Below are 20,733 nucleotides of genomic sequence, written 5' to 3'. Positions count from 1 at the left end.
ACATTGTCATATCCATCACCATGCTAAAATGTTCCGAGAGTTGTCATGATTGAACTATATGTACACACAACCGTGCAAAAGTTTGGGGTTCAGAAAGAAAGAAGGAATTAATACTTTTATTGAGCAAGTATGCATTAAATTGTCAAAAGTGACACTATAGACTTTTACATTGCTTCAAAAAATGACTTCCATAGTATTATTTATTTTCATATTATGTTAAGTCAATGGGGACCCGTAAATATTTAGAAAGAAACTTAAACAGGTTTAGAACAACTTGAGGCCGAGTAAATGATGACAGAATATTCATTTTTAGGTGAACTATCCCTTTAAAAAGCTCAGTTTTAGAGACATCTTTAAACTCACTGTAGGATGTGACATGTTGAGAACAAATTTGGGGAAGCTTTTGACCTTCAAAGTCCAATCTTGCATCAGATGGCGGCCCTGGCACTGTGTGGCGCTGGCATTCAGAGGTGAATGATGACACCAGTACCCGCAGCATGAATGAGGCCAGTGCATTCCAATGACCACAGGTCGCTGTTTCCCCAGCAGACATGAGTCAACACATTGTCATATGCCCGAACCCATATGGGGCCCTTTTCACAAACACGTCCAGCACTGTAACAGGCTCAGGCTCAAAGATCTACTGACACAGTAGCCCAGTAGCCACAGGGAGTGAAAATGGATCTGTTTGCTCCAAGACAACACTGTGTGTAACTGTTGCAACAGCATCTCCGCTATCTGGAACAGCGCACACATATGCAAGAAAGACAAAAAAAAAGAAAAAGTAAAAATCCCGTGCATGATGGCAAGCTAAAATTTGCAATGGTCCAACCTTGTGCACTTATTACAGACATTTTAAGGCATTATAGTCACACTCCAAAATTTTGGGATCAAAAATATCTAGTTTTAGTCAATTCTTAGGTAGCATCACACGTATCATTAGCAGAGAAGGCTCTCCCAGAATGCACTACGACACACTCATTGAAAAAACATCAAAGATGGTGGATGAGGTGAGAGAAAAGTTGATTTTAAACAAACATAAATCTCATTCAGTACTATAAAGTATTGATATAAATAGTTCAGTGCACTAAAAATGTGCAGTTTTTTTGCCAAAAAATGTGTTTGTGTGTTGAAGTCTCTTAGAGTATTGTTAAGAGACTTCAACTGTTATAGCTTATAAACATGCTAACATCAACAACTGAAATCAACTGTGAATGAAGTCTTGTGACAGATCACTTGACAGTAAACACACTGCATTTTGTGTAATTAAAGCACATTTATTTTGGAAAGGCAATAATCACAGGATCCATTTAGCATGGTATTTCCTTGTTCAAAGCCCTTTTTCCACCAGTAAATAATTCATACTCCAGCTCTTCAAAGTGGTGCAGAAATGTGACCTAAATAAAAAATCCCAAAGCCAAAAAAAAAATAAAAATCCAATACCAGAACAAGGCTGAAAAAATATTTTTTACACTTACACTTTAATAATACATTATCTAAATACAGCCAGCTATCATCAGTGGCCTTTTTCTTCTCTGTTTTTGTTTTTCAAGCCTGTGAAAACCATTGCTTTCACATGAAATGCCTTTTGATTTGACACTGAATGTCATGAGGTCTTGTGCATGTTTCACAGAGCACGTAATCATCACAATAAGCAGTCATGTATACAATTCTCATTTGTGTAATAGCGTTGTCCGTAGTTTGGGGTAAATGCTGTCGTATTGAGAACAGAGCACAGGGCGGCACAGCGGGGAGGCTGCTAATGTGGCTAATGAGTGTAAACTGGACACACTGCTCTCAGACTGAGTGCCTGCTCTCACTGCTGGGAGTGCCTGCAGAAATAGTGCAGCTCACATAGTCCACAAGCACTTTCTCATTCCTGTCTATTCTGATTCTTTGCTACTACTGCTGCAGTGGAACCTGGTTCCTATAAAGTTCAAATGAATGGCATTAGCAACCTATATTACTATTTTAACGTTATGCATTTTCAAGTGGTGTAGTCAAGACCAGCTCATTTGAGTCCACGTCAAGGCCGAAACAAGAAGAGGATCAAGTCTGTGTCCAGACTGAGTTCATGACAAGACCAAAAATATGGAGCAATGTTTTTTAAGCAATGTTGCTTGGGCACTTTCCCATTGAGAATGGGTAACAAATTTCTATCTGGATACTGCAGATCAGTCGTGGGCCCTGTGTCTCACCTGGTTGCCCGTTGACGGCAACATTAGCCAAAGTTGCCCCATGTATCATCAGCCTTAGTGTTGGTTCTGGTTCTCGAGTCCAAGTCTAAGAGTTATTTTAGTATTTATATACTATTATAGCATTTATTAATATTTGGGAGTATATTCTATTTTAAGATGTCAGGTTTTTATTTTAATTTTAGTAATTTCATTATGAATGAATGAATGAATGAATGATGCATTTATATAGCGCTTTCTTGTGTATTGCTATACACCCAAAGCACTTTACAATCATGTTGGGGGGGTCTCTCCTCAACCACCACATTATGTGCTTTTGTCATTTTTATTTAGCTATAATTGATTTTTTTGCCCAGATTCAAACCTGTCTCCAGTTTCAGCATCACAGTGCAATGCGCCTTGAGTATGTTTGTGACAAAAAAATTATGACAACTAAATATATGCTGTACTTTTCCTTGGCCTGTTTCACAAAAACATGTATTCAGTCTTCTTTTCACTAGTGAATGACAAATTACTAGTTAGACAACAGCAAGTTAGTTTAACAACAGTGTTTAAGCAGTTAGACCGACTCATTTAACATGTAAAAATAACAAACGTAGAAAATAAGCAAAGCCGCTCATGAAAGCAGTACAGTGGCTCTGAGGAAAATCTTTGCTGTGTTTGTGAATGGGAGATGTAGTGTAAAAGTGCACAATAATTAGCTTTCTTCAACGCATCTCTTCTGTCCGTGTGGTCTGACTCTAACAGCCTGAGAGACGCTCCATCCCAGCAAAATCACTGAAGACTAAAGACTAAAGGTGTGGTCACATTTCAACAAAATATTATTACTGTTGTTATGATTATTCATGAGATGATACAACACATTATGAGTTTTTTTTAATAAGGTATTGTTTTTTTTAATAAGGCATTATGCATGCATTATAATGCATTAAGAATACCCTTATGATGCATTATAAATGCAGGCTTTATCTGGTGTTATAATGCATCACACTCTTAAAAGTTATAACCACAAACAGGTCGTATAATAATGTATTGTAACTGTTGTTATGATTATTTATCAGACGATACAACATAATATAAGGATGTATGTAAAGCATTATGCATGCATTATAATGCATACCGTCAAATGGCTGCAATATAACAAAGAGTGAAAAATTTAAGGGGGTCTGAATACTTTCCGTACCCACTGTAGATACAGGCTTCACAGTAAGTGTTACCAAAGTCTCATAAAGAGTTTTTCCCTACAGTAACTACAGGGTGGAACTTGTCTCATGCTGATTAGTCTCACTTGACTGTTCATGTGAAGTTTCTTGTGCTGCACTAACAGATGCAGTTCTTCATTTAGGTCATGCTCATCAAATGCCCCCAGCAGCCCTGCAAACAGCCCAACCTGTGAATTTTTTTTGTTTTACTTCAACCTGGAGCGCATGAAATATGGATAGTGAACAAGAAAGGGTTTGACGTTAGCTGAGCAGCACACAGCAGCAGCACATGTTTTATTTAGGAGTTTACTATGGCACTCCGAGGAATTGCAGCAAAACTAGCTTTACTTTTCCAAAAGAATAAAACAGTGATGGTGCAAAAGAAAGGAAGAGAGAAAGGACAGGAACCACTTCTTGTTCTAAGCTTTTCATGTGAGTAAGAAGAGAACAACTGATGCTGTACAGTGTTCATAAATGAATATGAATTGCCGGGCTCTTCATAATTCTTGCTTGATCATATTCAGCCTCCCATTGGATATTGCTCAGTGTTGCATCAAGGCTGCTTGTGATTAAGGAATTACAAATCTGTTGTCTTCATATCATGTCCACATGAACGCCGAGATGTCAAATGGAATGAAGGGAGAAGATATGGACCTCCAACAGTGGCTGTGTCTGTGAGTTGTTTTGCTTTCAGATATGTCAAAGTATTTTTTCTCACACCAAACAGAAGCCGTTTTTCAGACCTGCATTCAGTTTTAGTTCAACAGAGAAATCGACATCTGTGATGGTGGTTGCTCTAAATTATAAGAGAAGCCATTATTTCTCAAAAACAGGGAAGCGGGATCCAACACATTATGCTTTGAAAGGTTTATGGTGCTATAAAAACACTTTCTGCACACACGATCTATAATGGGCATATAACTTGCAGATAATGAAATATTCACTACTAACAGCTAGCTAATTGATCGACAAAGGTGGTCCACTTTTGGAGCAGACCACTTCCAAGACTTATTGGCAAAGATCTTTAAATCCATGCCTTTAAATCCTCCATTCATAAAATAATGAAGAGTGGCCTGTACAACATCTATGTTTCTTCAACCTCGGGCACTTCTCCCATCCCATCATTTTTCATTTTGTTATGTTTCCTATGCATGTATTAGATTTTATAGCTTTTTACCCTTGTCCAAGATGCACAATTTCAAAACTTAAAAAAAAAAAATAATAATTTTAAACTATGAATTATCAGTCTAAAAAGTATTTCTTCTTTCTTCTTCTTAACACAGCATTGTGTTCCAGACTTTCAACTTTAAATTATGAGTTATAAATCTAAAAAGTATTTCTTCTTCTTCTTAATACATCATCATGTTCCAGACTTTCCATTTTAAATAATGATTTATCAATCTAAAAAGTATCTTAAATTAAAAAATTCATAGTTTAGAACCGAAAGTCTGAGACACAATAATACATTAATAATAATAATAATAATAATAATAATAATAAAATCACTTTAAATGCACTATTGGATGTTGTTAATAGACAAATGAATTAAACTGAACTTTTTAAAGAAAAAAAAAAAAAAACTCAATGTACACAGGAAAGTTAAATAGCAACAACATGATCACACATGAAACCATAGCTGAAATTTCTGAATGACGGGCTCATTTCAGCTCCTTTTTTAAATAATTTTTTCCTGCCCGTATCTATCTTCTTTCTGGTTGTTTCTTTTTCCCTCCTCTCACACTTTTTGTTTAGGCCTCTAAGAACAGAGCGGGCGGGGAGAGTGTGAACCTCTCACTAATACCATTCTGGGGCATCATGGGACATGAGTCACAATCAGGATGTGTGAGAGTTGCTTGTGGATCAAGTTGTTACATAAATCTGAGGGCAGATGGTACCCACAAACTGATCACGGCAACACCCACAGCGAAATGTGAGAGGTGTGTATATGTGCGTATGCACAATTTGAATTCCTCAGTGCTCAGAGCAGAATCTCACTGGTTCAACACTGAGCCGGCATCATGTTTGACATGGACTAATGATTATTGCCTGCATTGTTTCAAGTTAAATTAATTATGGTTGGAGCAGCTGAGATATTCAGGTTATTCTACAGCTGGCTTCTTTTATTTCCTGCTCCCAGCAAATGTGAAAAGGCAGGTGACATTTTTGTAAATATTCCTCAGAGAGACCATCTAAATGCTTAATGACATAACGTCTGTCTGGCCTGCCAGTTTTAATACTCAAAAAAGCTGTCCTTTGTGCATATTCCCTGACTCACTATAAAAATAAAAACAAAATAGGGTTTCGGTAAGGTTTTCTTTTTGATCCAATACCAAGTTCTATCAAGGCCAATACGCAGAATCCAATATTTCTGCAGTTGTTGAAAATAAAAAGAGGTAATTAAGGCAATTTAACAATACATTTGAAAACCACTATTTTTAACATTTAATAAGCATAAACGCAAATGATAAGCGTGTTTTCACTATCATTCAAATGTTTGTGTTTGGTAACATTTTTTTAATGTTTTTGTAAGAAATCTCTTACGCTCACCAAGGCAGCATTTATTTAATAAGAAATACAGTAAAAATAGTAATATTGTAAAATTATTAGAATTTTAAATAACTGTTTTATATGTTAATATATTTGAACATTTAATTCCTGTACCGACAAAGCTGAAATTTCAGCATCATTACTTCAGTGTTCAGCGTCACATGATCCTTCAGAAATTATTCTAATATGCTGATTTGCTGCTCAAGCAACAACTTTTATTAATGTTAAAAACAGTTGTGCTGCTTCATATTTTGTGTGTGTTTTGCTCCCCATGTGTTTCCATGCCCATATTTGGTCCTACCCGTTCCTGTCCTTATCTGTCCCAGGTGTCCCCTTTTCAGTTTTATTGATCCCAGGTGTGTCTTGTCATCCCATCGTCATGTCATTGGTATAAATAGTGTTCCATGTTATCAGTTTGGCATCCGGTATTGTGATTTGTATATAAAGTGTTCCGTATTATCAGTTCGGTGTCCGGTATTGTGAATGTCTGTATGTGTCTACCTCTCCTGCTACGTGTGTTTTCCTGGTTCCCTTGATGTCATTAAATCTCCTTGTTGATGTACTCCTCGTCTCCTCGTTACTCAAGCCCCAGAATCCAGCCCAAAGAGGGCTCCTGTTCCCGAGTTTAGACCAAAGAGGGCTCCTGTTCATGAGTTTAGCCCACGGAGACGGAGGGCTCCTGTTCCCGAGTTTAGCCCACGGTGGGCTCCTGTTCCCGAGTTTAGCCCAGTGAGGGCTCCAGTCCCTGAGTTTAGCCCAGTGAGGGCTCCAGTCCCCGAGTTCAGCCCAGAGAAGGCTCCAGTCCCCGAGTGTAGCACAGAAAGAGCTCCAGTTCCCATGTTGAGCCCAAGGAGGGCTCCAGTCCCCAAATCAAGCCCAGGGAGGGCCATTGTTCCCGAGTTAGGCCTACGAAGGGCCTCTAAAGACGATATTCTCCCCAAGGATTTTTTTTGGGGGGGGGTAGTATGGGTCCATCCGTAGTGGCCGGGCCAAGTGGCGAGGCTAAGGCCACAGAGGCCATCCGGCCATGGCGTCCCGAGCTCCCTGTTCAGCCATGGCCTCCTGAACTGCCTGCTCGCCTTCCATGCCCATATTTGGTCCTTCCCGTTCCTGTCCTTATCTGTTCCAGGTGTCCCCTTTTCAGTTCTATTGATCCCAGGTGTTTCTCTTCATCCCATCGTCATGTCATTGGTATAAATAGTGCTCCATGTTATCAGTTCGGCGTCCGGTATTGTGAATGTCTGTATGTGTACAAAAGAACAGCATTTATTTGAAATAGAAATATTTTGTAACATTATAAAAGTCTTTACTGTCACTTTTGACATTTAATCCACCCTTGCTACATAAAAATATTAATTTCTTTAAAAAAAAAGAAGTTTTGCATGTATATCATTTATAAATAATCGCAGAAAATAATCATTTAAGTACTTTTAATTTGATTTACAATAATTGATATACAATAATTATATATAAAATAAAAAACTACAGTAAATTAGAGATGCACCGACTGCAATTTTCTTGGGCGATTCCGATTTCCAATTTTTTGGAAGTGTGACCTGCCGATACCAATTTTTGCCGATTCCGATTTTCTTTCTAAGAACTATAATTGACTGCATATACAAACAAAAATCTATGCAAATTTCAATACAAAAATGTACATAATAAAATTAATTATTAAACATTACAATTTCCCAAATCTGGACTAAGTTACAGATTTTCTCTCACTTAAACAACTCTCAAAATAAAGTGCTCTGTGACTGAAAAGAGGAAGAAATAGTTAACTTAAAATGAGTTGCTGTATGTAACAAAACAGATGTCATTTCCCACTATGTTATAAATGGTCATTTTTTTCCCCTAACCTTATTAAATGTGTCATCTTTCACATCAAATTCTTACTTTGTTTCAATTAATTCAGTTAGAATAATAAGAAACTGTAGAGCTGTTACCATTCAAATGAAATTAGTATTAACAAACTCTTATCTTTCCACTGCTGAGGAAACAGAAGCTGCATCTGAAGTGGCATTAAATGCATTTACACAGACAGTTTGATGAAGCTGAGGTGCCATAAATGCATTTACACTGCAAAATTTCAAATGCATAAATAATTTTATAAGATTGTTTTACATATTTTTTTAAACACAAATAAATGTTGAAAAAATGCAATGATACTTTTAAATATGACTAAACCACCAAATGTCTGTATTAATGAGTGAATCATTTATTCATTCATTCAACCGATTCATTCAAACAGCTGATTCATTCAGAAACAAGTCAAGTGACTGTCCTTATGAATGGGCCCCTGAATCATTGACTCACTCGATTTGTCCAAAAACAAGCTGGCAAAGGGAGAACAGAGACTATTGAGCATGTACTTCTACATTGTGCAGTATATACCAAAGAAAGAGAGTTTAAGAAACTGAGAAACATAGGAGTAAATAATTTCACTATATCAAATCTTTTAAGTTGTGCCTCAGGACAGACAGGTAACAGGATTAGAAAGTAGAATTTAAATTTCATATTAATACTACCGGTTGTTTTATTTATTTAAAGGGTTTTTTTGTTTGGCTTTTTCCTCCCTCTTTTCCCTCTTTCCCGTTAATGCTTCACACTCCAGTCCAGTTGGTGGCGGTAATACACCATAAGTTGGCTTGTCAACCGCCATTAAATCGTACAAGAAGAAGAAGACTCACTCGATTTGTTAAAAAATGTGGATTCATTCAGTAACGAAACACCGCTGTGTGTTGCCGGAGACACACAGCAGTCCTGCTGTGGCTTTAAACTGAACTATTTTTGTCAGCGAAATTGAGCAAAAACAGTCAATATTTTGTCTAAAATCTAAGTCACTTAATTTTAACTAATTGTTTATTGAAATACTATTGTATAAAAATCTGTCACATTGCAATCGTGTTGATATATTCGGGGAAACATCCTGGCCGTATAATGTTGCTTACCTAAATCATTTTGTAAATATATATTTTTTTTCTACCGCAGTATGCATCTATAAATTTCTGTGAGTTACTTTGTGTGTGCTGTCTCTCTCACACACTCACTCAGGCTGTGCAAGCCTCATCTGGCATGACATAAATACATTATCAGTCGCCGTTTACAGTGAATGCAATTAAAATTAGAATCATTCAATCAATCATTCTCACGCAAAACAACATGTTTACACACGACTGTGAGTGTGCGCGTGGCTGTGACGTCATTGCCGGTGCTGCTGGAAATAAAAGGATCGGCTCGGAATCGGCAAGACATGAGACTGACCGCATGCGAAAAATCGGCCGATTTTGATCACTGGCCGGTCAATCAGTGCATCTCTACAGTAAATGTCACCTTTAGCTTCATTGTTATTTAGTGGGAAATAACTCCAAATTTGTTTCTTCTCTCTGTTATGTCTTCCAGAAAGCATCACTCTCTGTATTTGAATGAGTGCTGTGAGTCGGGTGAGTTGTTTGTTTCTGTTTTTTTTTTGCCTGTTTGTGACTGCTTGAGTCTTTTAGCATTTCTGCTTGTGTTCACATAAGTGGAAAGAGAAATCATTCAAGTTAGCTATGCTGCTAACACATTTAATCTCTTTTCACTTCAACATTGATGATACACATTCATTGTCATGCTGCATAAATTAAAAACCACTACTTTAAATGATTGATTTTCAAAGGTGAGGATCAATCCTCTCAATATAACATCCGCCAATCCCTAGTTGCAGGCCCTACATTAACTGTGTGTGCTAACCTCTCTCTGTCAGTCTGGGAAGCGGCCATATGTAAACAGCTTTGGGAGTTGGCTGTTCTTCTCACTCCTGTCGTTGACGTCAAAGAGGAAGACGGCGTCTGCTGAAGCACGTCGACAGCATTCTGGTTCTGGCACATGCTCGGCTGGGAGCAGATGAGAGGCTGACAGGCTCAAAGACATACTGCTTGGATCTCAATAATACCAAGAATAATGCAAGCGCAAGAGGAAACACCCATGTAAACATCTCTAAATCATAGAAATGCTATCTATTTATACTTCTCCTGGCCTAATTTTGAGGCTATGACGCTCACTGTGATGGCACAGACTATCAAGACGAATATCAGCCTAGTAAATCAAGTGCTACTGACAGACTTTAGCTCCATTAGTTTACCTCACTTATAACTTTATTATTATTTTATAGGAGAGAGAACACAGTAAATTTTGAGGGGAAGAGACGGGAATCACAAGAAAGATTCAAACTTACAAATTAGCACCACAGTGAAGTATGTAAAAGCACATATGCTAACCACAACTCCATCAGCTCTAAATAATGACATTTTTGATACTCTGTTGTCTTTACCAAAACATTTCCTGAGAAACATACTCCAACAAAATGGCTGCCCCAATTCAAACTACAGTGAAAAATGAGAAGTACCTCAAGCAATTTTGACACCTTGAAAAGCAAAATGCAGCAAAACAGAGTTGTGTGGTTTTACTATAATCCTTAGAGAAGCTTTCTATTTTCTCAGCTCTCAGTAGAGTATCAACTCAAATGTCTTAGATGTTTATACCTTAGAATAAATAAAAAATAGTCACAAAAAGGCATTTGCTTACATACAGTAAGAGTATCGATCTATTAAGTTTGATGAGAAATGCTGAAATTCCCTTGTGAAAAAGAAGTACAGTTTAGCATACATTTGAGTACTTATTACAGAAATAATATACGTTAAATATACTTAAGTGCAAGTGTTTTCAGACTCCTAATTGCATGTTACATACAAGCAAACTGAACTATATTTTACATTTGTATTAAATGCAATTAGATGAACTTAAGAGTGATTTTGACCCATTTAAGTAGGATTTAAGTACATCTTTATATTAGTTCTATTGACATATGGTTATAGTGTTCTGCTGAATGTACTAACAAGCATTTATGCTAAACTAAAATAAACTTTGTCATATATGTCATATATTTAAATAGATTTATAATTACACATTTGTAAATATGAAGTTGCAAATTAGTACATTTAAAATATATTAACTTTAAATTAGGGCTGTTGATTTAACGTGTTAATCTAATTAACTAGTTATGGGGAAAAAAATCATGCGTTAAAATTTTTAACGCAATTAACGCACCTAGCATTTTTGCACCATGCACTGTAAGAAATAATTCTTTAAAATAACAGAAAAAGTACTACCAGGTCATTACCAGGACATTATCCATTCATTTTACTGACATTTCCATTAACTCCAAAACACAACGCAATACAGTGTAAAATTCAAAATACAGGTAAAAAATAAACACGGAAAATTCCTTCAAATGAATACAGTACATTGTGCACTATTTTTACGGAATTGTTTAGAGCACATTAGGGCTGTCAAAATGGCTGAAAAACTAAATTCGAATTTTGTACTTAAATATGATCAATATTTGAATTATATTCAAATTTAAAAGGCATAATTTCAGTTAGGGGGGAAAAAGCTTTTGGCTTGTCTCCTGAGGCCACAAGAGGGCGCATTGAGCAAAATATTACTAATGCACGTTTATTCAAAGCAATAAAATAACATGACTATCTGTGGAAAAAGTGCAGAATGTTTAAAATAATGTTTATAAACTGAATAAAATTAAGTTGCTTAAACAATTATTTAAAAAAACAGTATCGTGTATGTATGCATTGTTTAATACAAAGGGTGAAAGCCAATCACACACAGTACTTTTTTCATTTAAAAAACATGAGATGCAGTGGCATGGGAAAAAACCCGCCATAAAGTCTCAAGACATGTTTTTTAAAAGTTGAACTTACATTAATTTTACATGGCTTTCTAAACATGCGGCTCTCTTGTGTGAGACGCAAGTGCAACAGTGATAGATGTCCCTCTAGAAAATGCGCAAAATATGCATTCTGTGTGAATGGCTTGGTTTCAGTTTTGACGTAAACAAGATCTTCTCTGCATCGATGTTCTCTTTTTCCGAAATATTTTGAATGAACAACGCAGCAGTGCCGCATCTAGTGGGTTCAACTGGATAGGCTAACAAAAACATTAAAATGCAACGACACTTAAATCGTCTGATAAGGCTGCCTGATGCACACTTAAAATTTGAATGCACTGTTTTTGCATTCGAATGTGGATTTTTATTTTAAATTCGACGAATATTCGAAATTCTATTTTTTTATTTGACAGCCCTAGAGCACATATTCCCAAACTTGCATAAAAATATGTGGATAAAAACCATTTTAGTGTTGCTATGTCTTTTGAAACTCCAGCAGAAGCCTCCATTTGAGACAAAGTGAATATCAATAGATGCATTATGCTTAATCTCATCTAATCACATTTATTACGATTTTGTGAGCATTGTTACCTTTATCAGAGCTACAATGGGGGCCATTTCAACATTATAATATCTTCACAAACAGCACCTGCGAGTCCAGCATGCAATAAGGTCTCCCTATTAGTCACATAACAAAAAAGGCATTCTCCTGTGTTTATCGTTTTCCCTGCTATACGAAAGATGCATATCGCACAAGGGCACGATATCATCCAAGCGCTTAGGGAGAAAGGAATGTCTCAGCTCAAAATAATCATTCTCTCACAGTCTGGGTGACATTCAATTTGATTCAAAGCACTCGAGCCATGTTAATATCTCTGCACATTGCAAGCACTGATGTAAGCCACTTCATAACAGAGGAGCCATTCAGAGCCACTGAATGCCAAGTGATGATTTGAGAAGCACAAAAGAAGCTCAGCACTATTTAATTACACAGTACACAGGAGCAGAATGCCTGTGGAAACTGACATCCTAACAGATTTCAATGGCTCTTGAGGTCAAAAGTTTACTCTAGGGCTGTTTGCATGTTGGCACATCTCTGGAGGTTCCAACACGTGTATATAATTTAATCGGTGAAAACACAACCGCTCTCGTCTTTGGCTCTCAGAACCGTCTGATGCTTTCATTAAATGTAATTACACAATCCATCAAGCAGCCGCCATTTCAACACCATCTCCCATTCTCATTAAACATATGACTTAAATTAAAAATAAGGGTACAGAATCTTAGTGTTGACGTGTGGTTTTGATGAAGTTGGAGAATGTGTTGCCTCAATGTTAATTTCGTCCACTCTTATGGATCAGCAGGTGTGACTGAGGAATCTCCAGACGTCGGTGCTTTGGCCCTCCTCTGCTGTTCTCCATCCAGCCTCATAATATCGCAGCATGGCCAAGAGGAGGAGCGCGGAAATGGAAACGCTGCTAGATGAGTGTAATGAGGTGCACCTGGTGCTTACTGCCTCATCACTGCATCTCAAACTGTGATTTTTCATCATGAAAGAGATTCCAGCAATGAATGCATGAAGTGATCCTAGACCCCTAGGTAGGGTTGCAGCAGCCATTCATAAGTTCTTAAGGGATAAACTGAAACCAAAAATGGACCCTAAAATGAAAATTCAGGCATCAGCAACAAACAGTTGCTGGTAGCCACTGACTTCCATAGTATGGAAAAATACTACAGAAGTCAATGGCTACCAGGAACTGTTTGGTTACCAACATTCTTCAAAATATATTATTTTATGTTCAACAGAAAAAAGAAACTCATACAGGTTTGGAACAACACGAGGATGAGTAAATGATGAATTTTGGGTGAACTATCCTTTTAAATGTGAAAATAAAGTCCACACTTGAGGCTTAGTAACTACTAGCTAGTTTGTAACTAACTCTGCACTTTATTCGGTGGCAGTGGCACCATTTGTTCTTAAGGCAGAAGGTAACTAGTAGGTTGAAAGTTCTTCGTAATGCATAGTCACATTATATGATGTGTACTCTCAATGATCCAATAGCAGCCTTCAAAGTTTGGGCAAAAGTTATGCTGAAATGCCGTAAATTTCCATTCATCCTTGATTCGAACTTATTTTGCCTCACTTCACAAATGGTAAAAATATGTTTCCATTGAAGTATGATACTACTAAATCATGAATAACATAATAGCTATTTTTTTTTATGTAAACAACATTCAGAAACATTATATGATGCAAAAAACATGAGAAATTACATTTAGTTATGTTTGTTCACTGTATTAAAATGTAAATGTCAAAATTATCATATGTTTAAGGGATTGAATTCTGTCAGGTAAACAAGAGCTTATTGATGGGATTCAGTCAACCTGCTTTTTTATTCCAACCTGGTCGGTGGTTTCCATAAATATTTCATTTAATATTTAGAATATTTTTAAATAGTTAAATAGTTTTAAATATTTCGAGTTAGATTTCAACTAAGTTTAATGGTGCAATGCAAAACTATTTAGTAGTGTGGAAGTTGTAATGTCAAAAATATGCTGAGCTGTAACTTACACACAACTGGTACAACTGGTGCAACTGGCCCTGGACCTGCTGGACTGATCTCATCCCCCATTTCCTGCACAACGAGGAACTCACATCCCGTTTTCATCTTTTGGCTTATTTTTCACTAACTCGTACATGGGCCCGGCCCCCTACCTTTGTTTGTTTTATTATTTTGTCACAGGTTTAAAAGCCTTTCTGAGGCATGTCACTGCTAATCCCATTGTGGATGTGTTCGCTTCCCATCACCCTGGCTAATTAGAGATCTACTCATCTGGTGTTAATGGGAGATTAGTCCACAAATTAGGACTTCTGTAAGCTTATCCTCAGGAAGGCAAGACCAGTCCAAGTCCACAAATATATTAATTAGAGAATGGCAAGATTTCTTTTCCATTTATGATATTTCCCCGACTCATTCACTGTCATAAGTGAAAAAGTGTACCTTTAGGGGTACAACGACTTGTCACTTGGGCAGTACCTCAAAGGCACAGCTTTGTACCTTATCTACACCTAAAATGTGCATGTTAGTACCTTATGGATCGTTTCCACCGAGCGGTACGGTACAGTTTAGTACAGTACGGTACGCAATTTTTTTCAGAAGTTGTGAATGGTACCAAAATAGCAAACCGTACCGTACCACTGTTTTGGGACCCTTCCTTTGGGGTTACTAGCACAGTAGTCCAGTACCTAAAGGGTGGAGCTAGACTCACTGCAGAACGTTGACTGGTTGACAGAGAATCGTCACTTGCGCGTACTACAATGGGAATGACAACACAAGGGGATAGAAGGTGTTCCGCCATGCTGCTCGTGCGTGTTGGGCTTGTTCACATCAGAGTGCGCAAACACAAAAAAAAACAGTGTATTTTATAATTGTATATTTTCACACTCATACACACAGATAATGTCGCGATTTCTTTTTCACGCTAGTATGACATCGATCGCTACTTTCCAGCATACACCACGCTAGGCCTGGGCAATAAAACGGTATTGATATTTATCGACAGTACACCTTCATCGATAACGATATATAAAATGTTCGATATAGGCACGTGTTATGAGTGACACAGACAGCACACATGAACACGAACACATGCTGTAATGACTGCCTGTGATGAGGAGATTGTGAATAAAAAATAAAAAAATAAACATTTGCATTTTAATGCAAAAATGATGCAATCGAATGTTATTTGTGCATCAGGGAGCATCATTAGTGGTGCACATGCAGTGATGATGTAAGTGACGTTGTTGCATTTGAATGTTTTGTTAGTCTAGCCCACGAGACGTGCCGTTACTGCATTATTCGTTCAAAATATTAGAGAAATATACTGTAGTAGCTCAATGCGTAGAAGATCTTGATTAGGTTAAAACCGAAACCAAGCCATTCAACAAGAACGCATATTCAGCAAATTTTTTAGACGGACAAATATGACTGCTGCACTCGCGTCTCATGCAAGTGATGCAAAGAAAGCCAGGCAAAGTTAAAACATTTAAACTTTTAGAAAACGCGACGCGAATTTGTGAAGGTTTATTTCATTTCATTGCATCTCATATGTTTTTTAATGCAATTTTTGTGATCAGCGATTTGGCTCTTTGTATTAGGCTAAGCAATGTATAAATACATGATGCTGTTTTGTTCATAATTGTTTATGCAGTTTACAAAATTATATTTGATTTATATATGTTAATTTAGACGTTATGCACGTTTTTATAGACAGTTATTTGCATTGACAATTTAATGCGCTGCATTATTTTGCTCATTGCGCCCTCCTGTGGCCTCGGGAGACAAGCCAAAAGTTTCCTTAAGACTTATTTAATCTGCATATAAAACATAATAAAGGAGATATTTGTTAAAATTGTATTTTGTCTGTTAAAAAAAATGTTGTTTGTCTTAATAAATTGGGCAAATTAAAAATACAGTGGTTAAATTTTTTAATTTTTTTCTATTGCTCTGTTTTAAAATTTTTTATAAAAAATGTCAATAATTATCGATACAGAACGATATGAAACATATATCATTGATACATTTTTTAGCTATATTGCTCAGCCCTACGCCACGCCTTTCAAGTAAGGGTACTGTTGGCAGTGGAAACGCAAGCTGGATCAGGGTGTACCATCCTGAATCGTACCGTACTGTACTGTACCCATGTAAGGCATTACTATGAACCTTTAACCAGTAACAAGCTGTTGTATCCAAATTTTGCAACATTTTTTCTGACAGTGCACTCTCAGAAAAAAAGGTACAAAAGCTGTCACTGGGGCGGTACCCTTTCAAAAGATACTAAGTATCTTAACTAATAAGTATCTTACTAAGTATCTCTTACGTACTATTAAGGTACTAATATGTACACTTGAGGTACTAATATGTATCTTTAAGGTAATAATATGCACCTTTTAGGAGTAAATAAGGTATATCGGTGTAACTTTGGAAAGGTTCCGCCCCAGTGACAGCTTTTGTACCTTTTTTTTCTGAGAGTGTGTTGATGTCTTCAAATTTTGTTCAATGTGCTATTTTAATGTGTTGCATTTTAAAATTGTATTACAGTAATTGATCCACAGAAAAATGTAAGGGATCATGTCATGAGTAATCAAACTTTCTCTGATCTAAATGAATTCATGATACTATGAAAAATAACAATGTAAGAACCCAAAAATTCCCCCCTGGAGAAATTTAAGCTGTACTAAAAAAAACTTATTCAGAAACACCAAGGGTTGTTAGCTGGTTAGCATGGATCAGCAAAAAGCCAAATTCTAATTCTAAGTGAAGGTGAAAAATGGTCATAAAAAGATATATTATTACTGTTTAGAGCAAAATACTTCATTCTAATTTCTAACATTATGTGGACCTTGGGGGAAAACAACAATAATGAAAAAACAATGAATATCCTCGTTTTAAAATCACATATTAAACCCTTTATCAGCTTTTTGTCCATATTTTCGACTTGGAACGACATACACAAATTTCTATTCCTCTCATGTAAACCAGCCACTTTGGCAGAACAGTTTTGGAAAATTGCCAGGTTCTCTTGGTGAAATGTTAGCTGGCTTAGAGACTGACCACACATCTGCCAACACAAAAGTAAAAGCGTAGGATTCCTGGAGGAGATCCCTCAGTGGAATTCCTTTTTTTTTTTGTCCGCCATGCCTCACATCAGAGAGATTTTAACTACATTACTTCCTCGAGCCATGTGTGCCGATGGCAACCTGAGTGTACTACTCGGTGATGCACTAATACAGAGATTAGAGATATCAATGGATATTGCAAACAAGACATAGAATAAGACATAGAATAGAATATTCTAGACATAGAATAACCGAACACTGACTTCCTGTTAAAATCACAGTGTTAACACACTAAACACCCCCTTGGGTCTGCTTAAAACAGAGGTCTTTGGAAATGTGACTAATTTTTCCAGTTTTTATCAGCATTGGGATTACATTTCTAGCCCAGCTTTGCCAACCTTTTGATTTAAGATATTAATATTTATTTACGTCACAGAGGATGTAATTAGCACAAATATGTGGCATGAATTCTTCAAGTATGTGAACCCTCTCATGTAAACGTTGCATTTTGAGGGAAAAAGAGAATTGTTAATGATTATGCAAACGAATAATCACATTGCAGGTTTTATGAAGCAGATATTGGCTATGGCACAAACCTGCACGAGGTTCCACCCCTCCAACGATTCAGCGATGATCGAAGTCACTGACGGACACACTCCTCCAAAGATCATCAAATGTTTCGGACCGTAGCAGATTGCATCAAAGAAGGCCCGCAATCCCTTTGCGTTGTCACACTGAGGAGAGAAAAAGGGAGGTAAAGTAAGTCAGAAAAGTGCATAAATATACATAGAATGGTAAGATCAATCATAATGACATCAGCAGGTATACTTGCTTTCAATTCATTCACTTAGAAAGTGGGTTTCAACCTTGAGAGCTTTTTCTTGATTTATATTCCTCATGTACAAACATACAGCACAACCAAAAATCCAGTGCATGTTTCTTTCATATTATGCTGTAATTGAAAAATAGACCTCAAATTTCTGAATGTGAAAACATGTCTGATGTACAGGAGAGCCCGACTGCTGCGGCAATATGCACCCATTTCATATCACTATGGCAACGCTTTTGGCTCTGTAGAAGTTCTGAAGGAAAGAAAAGATGTTGCAGGGCTATTGATTGTGATGTGAGCCTCTAACTGTTTTATCTTTGATTTTCTGATGCTGGTAATGATATTTCAGTCCCTGGTAAACACTTCCGGAGGTCAATTAACAGTAGTCAGCTTGACCTGACTCAATCCTGGCCATAACCAGAAATGTCTCAACATTGACCTGGTCAAGAATTTCCTCCTGCCTTTTGCCCTCACTTGCTTAAGTGTCTTCTTGTCTTGTTTTAACCAAAGAACACATTTAGTTTTGAGATTTAATACAGCAATAGAAGTTTATTGTTATTATTAAATAAATAAATAAATGAAAACTTCTAAAACATTTTGGTTAGGGGCAAAAAAAAATTGAGTGTGGGGATTTATTAGGAGACCCCAATCAATCAATCAATAAATAAAGCGTGTATGTGTGTTTGTGTGTGTGTGTGGCTCCTGTCTGCCGTGCTGCTGAGTGGTTTGCGATTGAAGCTCCGTGTAGCTCTGTTTTGGAATCTCTTTCTTACTATCACTCTCTGTTGTTTAAACTGCTAAAATATAACTTAATTCTCACCATTTTTCTGATATTATCAAACTAATTTGACATTGTTCGCTTGTTAATCTAAACTGCTAGTGCAGCGCATTAGCATTCCATTAGCCTGTTAGCTTGTCATACCGTTTCTTTTATCTCTCTCACTCCGCTTTTTACGTGTTCATCAAACAACAGTGATAAGTCGGAATTATTCAACAATCACGGTAAGTAATGGCTTCTTCTGTTATTCTCAAGTGCACTGTATGCCACATGTATAGTGTAGCCTTCTCTGTCAGCGTCGAGGGATTCACATGTGATAAATGAAGGGAAGCATAAAAAGAAGAGAAGATTTCAGAACTAGAGACACTCATCCAAACTTTAATTGAGGATAGTAAGAATGCGAGGGCCTTAGATACAGCTTTGGATGTGACTAGCTAAGTGAGTCCTGTTCATTGTTCGGTAACTCCTTGTTACAAATATAGTAGAACATCACTTCTACAACAAAAGACTGCTTTGTAAATAACCTTCCCAATTTGTCTCAATTCCTCAACATATCTTGTAGCTCAGAAAAACTCATGATGCTCTTGATGGTGTAACAGAAACTATTGACTTTTCTAGCACTTTAGACACAGTCACTCCTTTACACTTAAGAAGATTAAGGAAAACAAACACAACCCCAGGTATTTTTTCAATACAGTGACTAAATTAACAAAAAAATAAAGCATCAGCAGGCGCAGACATTTCCCAACAGCACAGCAGTAATGACTTTATGAACTACTTTACTTCCAAGATCGATACTATTTAAGATAAAAATTATAACCATGCGGCCGTCAGCTACAGTATTGTATCAGACAGTGCACTATAGATTCCCTGAGGAAAAATTCCACTCATTCTCTGCTATAGGACAGGAAGAACTGTAATACTTAGTAAAACAAGTAATACAAGTAAAAACTTGTTAAATCATCTAAACCAACAACATGTATGTAAGATCGTATACCATCTAAGCTACAAAAAGAGGTGCTTCCAGAAGTCATAGATCTTCTTCTGAATATCATTAATTCAACTTTGTCATTAGGATATGTCCCAATAACCTTCAAACTGGCTGTTATTAAGCCTCTCATTTAAAAAACACAACTTAATCCTGGAGAATTAGTTAATTACAGACCGATCTTAAAACTCCCTTTTCTGTCAAAGATACTAGAAAAAGTAGTCTCCTCACAACTATGCTCTTTCTTAGAAAAAAATGGTTTCTGTGAGGATTTCCAGTCAGGATTTAGACTGTATCATAGCACTAGGGCTGGGCGATATGTCAAAAATATCTTATCGATAATCGCCTTTAAAAAATCACAATATCCAATAATATTGTCTACCTAAACTGGAGCGAGCTCTGGGCGGGAGTGAGCCACGACCGACGGGCTTGACTTGGGAATGGCCAGTGGGCTTGCCACAGAAACGGCCGGCGGGCTTGCCACAAGATCGGCCGGCGGGCTTGCCACAGGATCTTCGGAATTAGACTTTGGAACGGCCGGCGGGCTGGACTTCGGCGCGGCCGGCGCGCTAGACTTCGGAATGGCCGGCAGGCTGGAGAAAGCCGCGGCCGACGGGCTTGACTGATCGGAGGTGAACGGCAATGAACATTGCTCGTTCCTCCATAATCTCGGGGGAAAAACAAACGGAAAACAAAAACACTTTGAAAAACCGGAAAATAAACACGGGGAGAAGAGGCGCCGCTCACTTTTAGTTTGGGTCTGCTGTTCTGTCACGGTCTCTCGGGGAGGAAGGAACGAAGGAGACGCTGGAGAATACGTAAACTAGAATTTAATACAAAATAAACAAAGAC

The 20,733-nt window shown here is 37.2% G+C and overlaps 1 protein-coding gene across 1 annotated transcript in view; it reads right to left on the bottom strand.

The window, feature by feature from the left end:
- Window positions 1-20,733, bottom strand: part of LOC107653854 (gamma-aminobutyric acid type B receptor subunit 2-like) — a 205,344-nt gene that overhangs the window by 133,077 nt on the left and 51,534 nt on the right. The window contains exon 2 of the mRNA XM_016440709.1: window positions 17,883-18,020. Coding sequence (XP_016296195.1) covers window positions 17,883-18,020 — 138 coding nt within the window. The remainder of the gene's footprint in view (window positions 1-17,882; window positions 18,021-20,733) is intronic.

Source organism: Sinocyclocheilus anshuiensis, unplaced genomic scaffold (genome assembly GCF_001515605.1).
Source record: "Sinocyclocheilus anshuiensis isolate Anshui unplaced genomic scaffold, SAMN03320099.WGS_v1.1 scaffold223, whole genome shotgun sequence".
In the NCBI taxonomy this organism is placed as follows: Eukaryota; Metazoa; Chordata; class Actinopteri; order Cypriniformes; family Cyprinidae; genus Sinocyclocheilus; species Sinocyclocheilus anshuiensis.
Note: the sequence above shows the minus strand (reverse complement) of the source record. Positions and strands in the feature narration are given on the sequence as shown.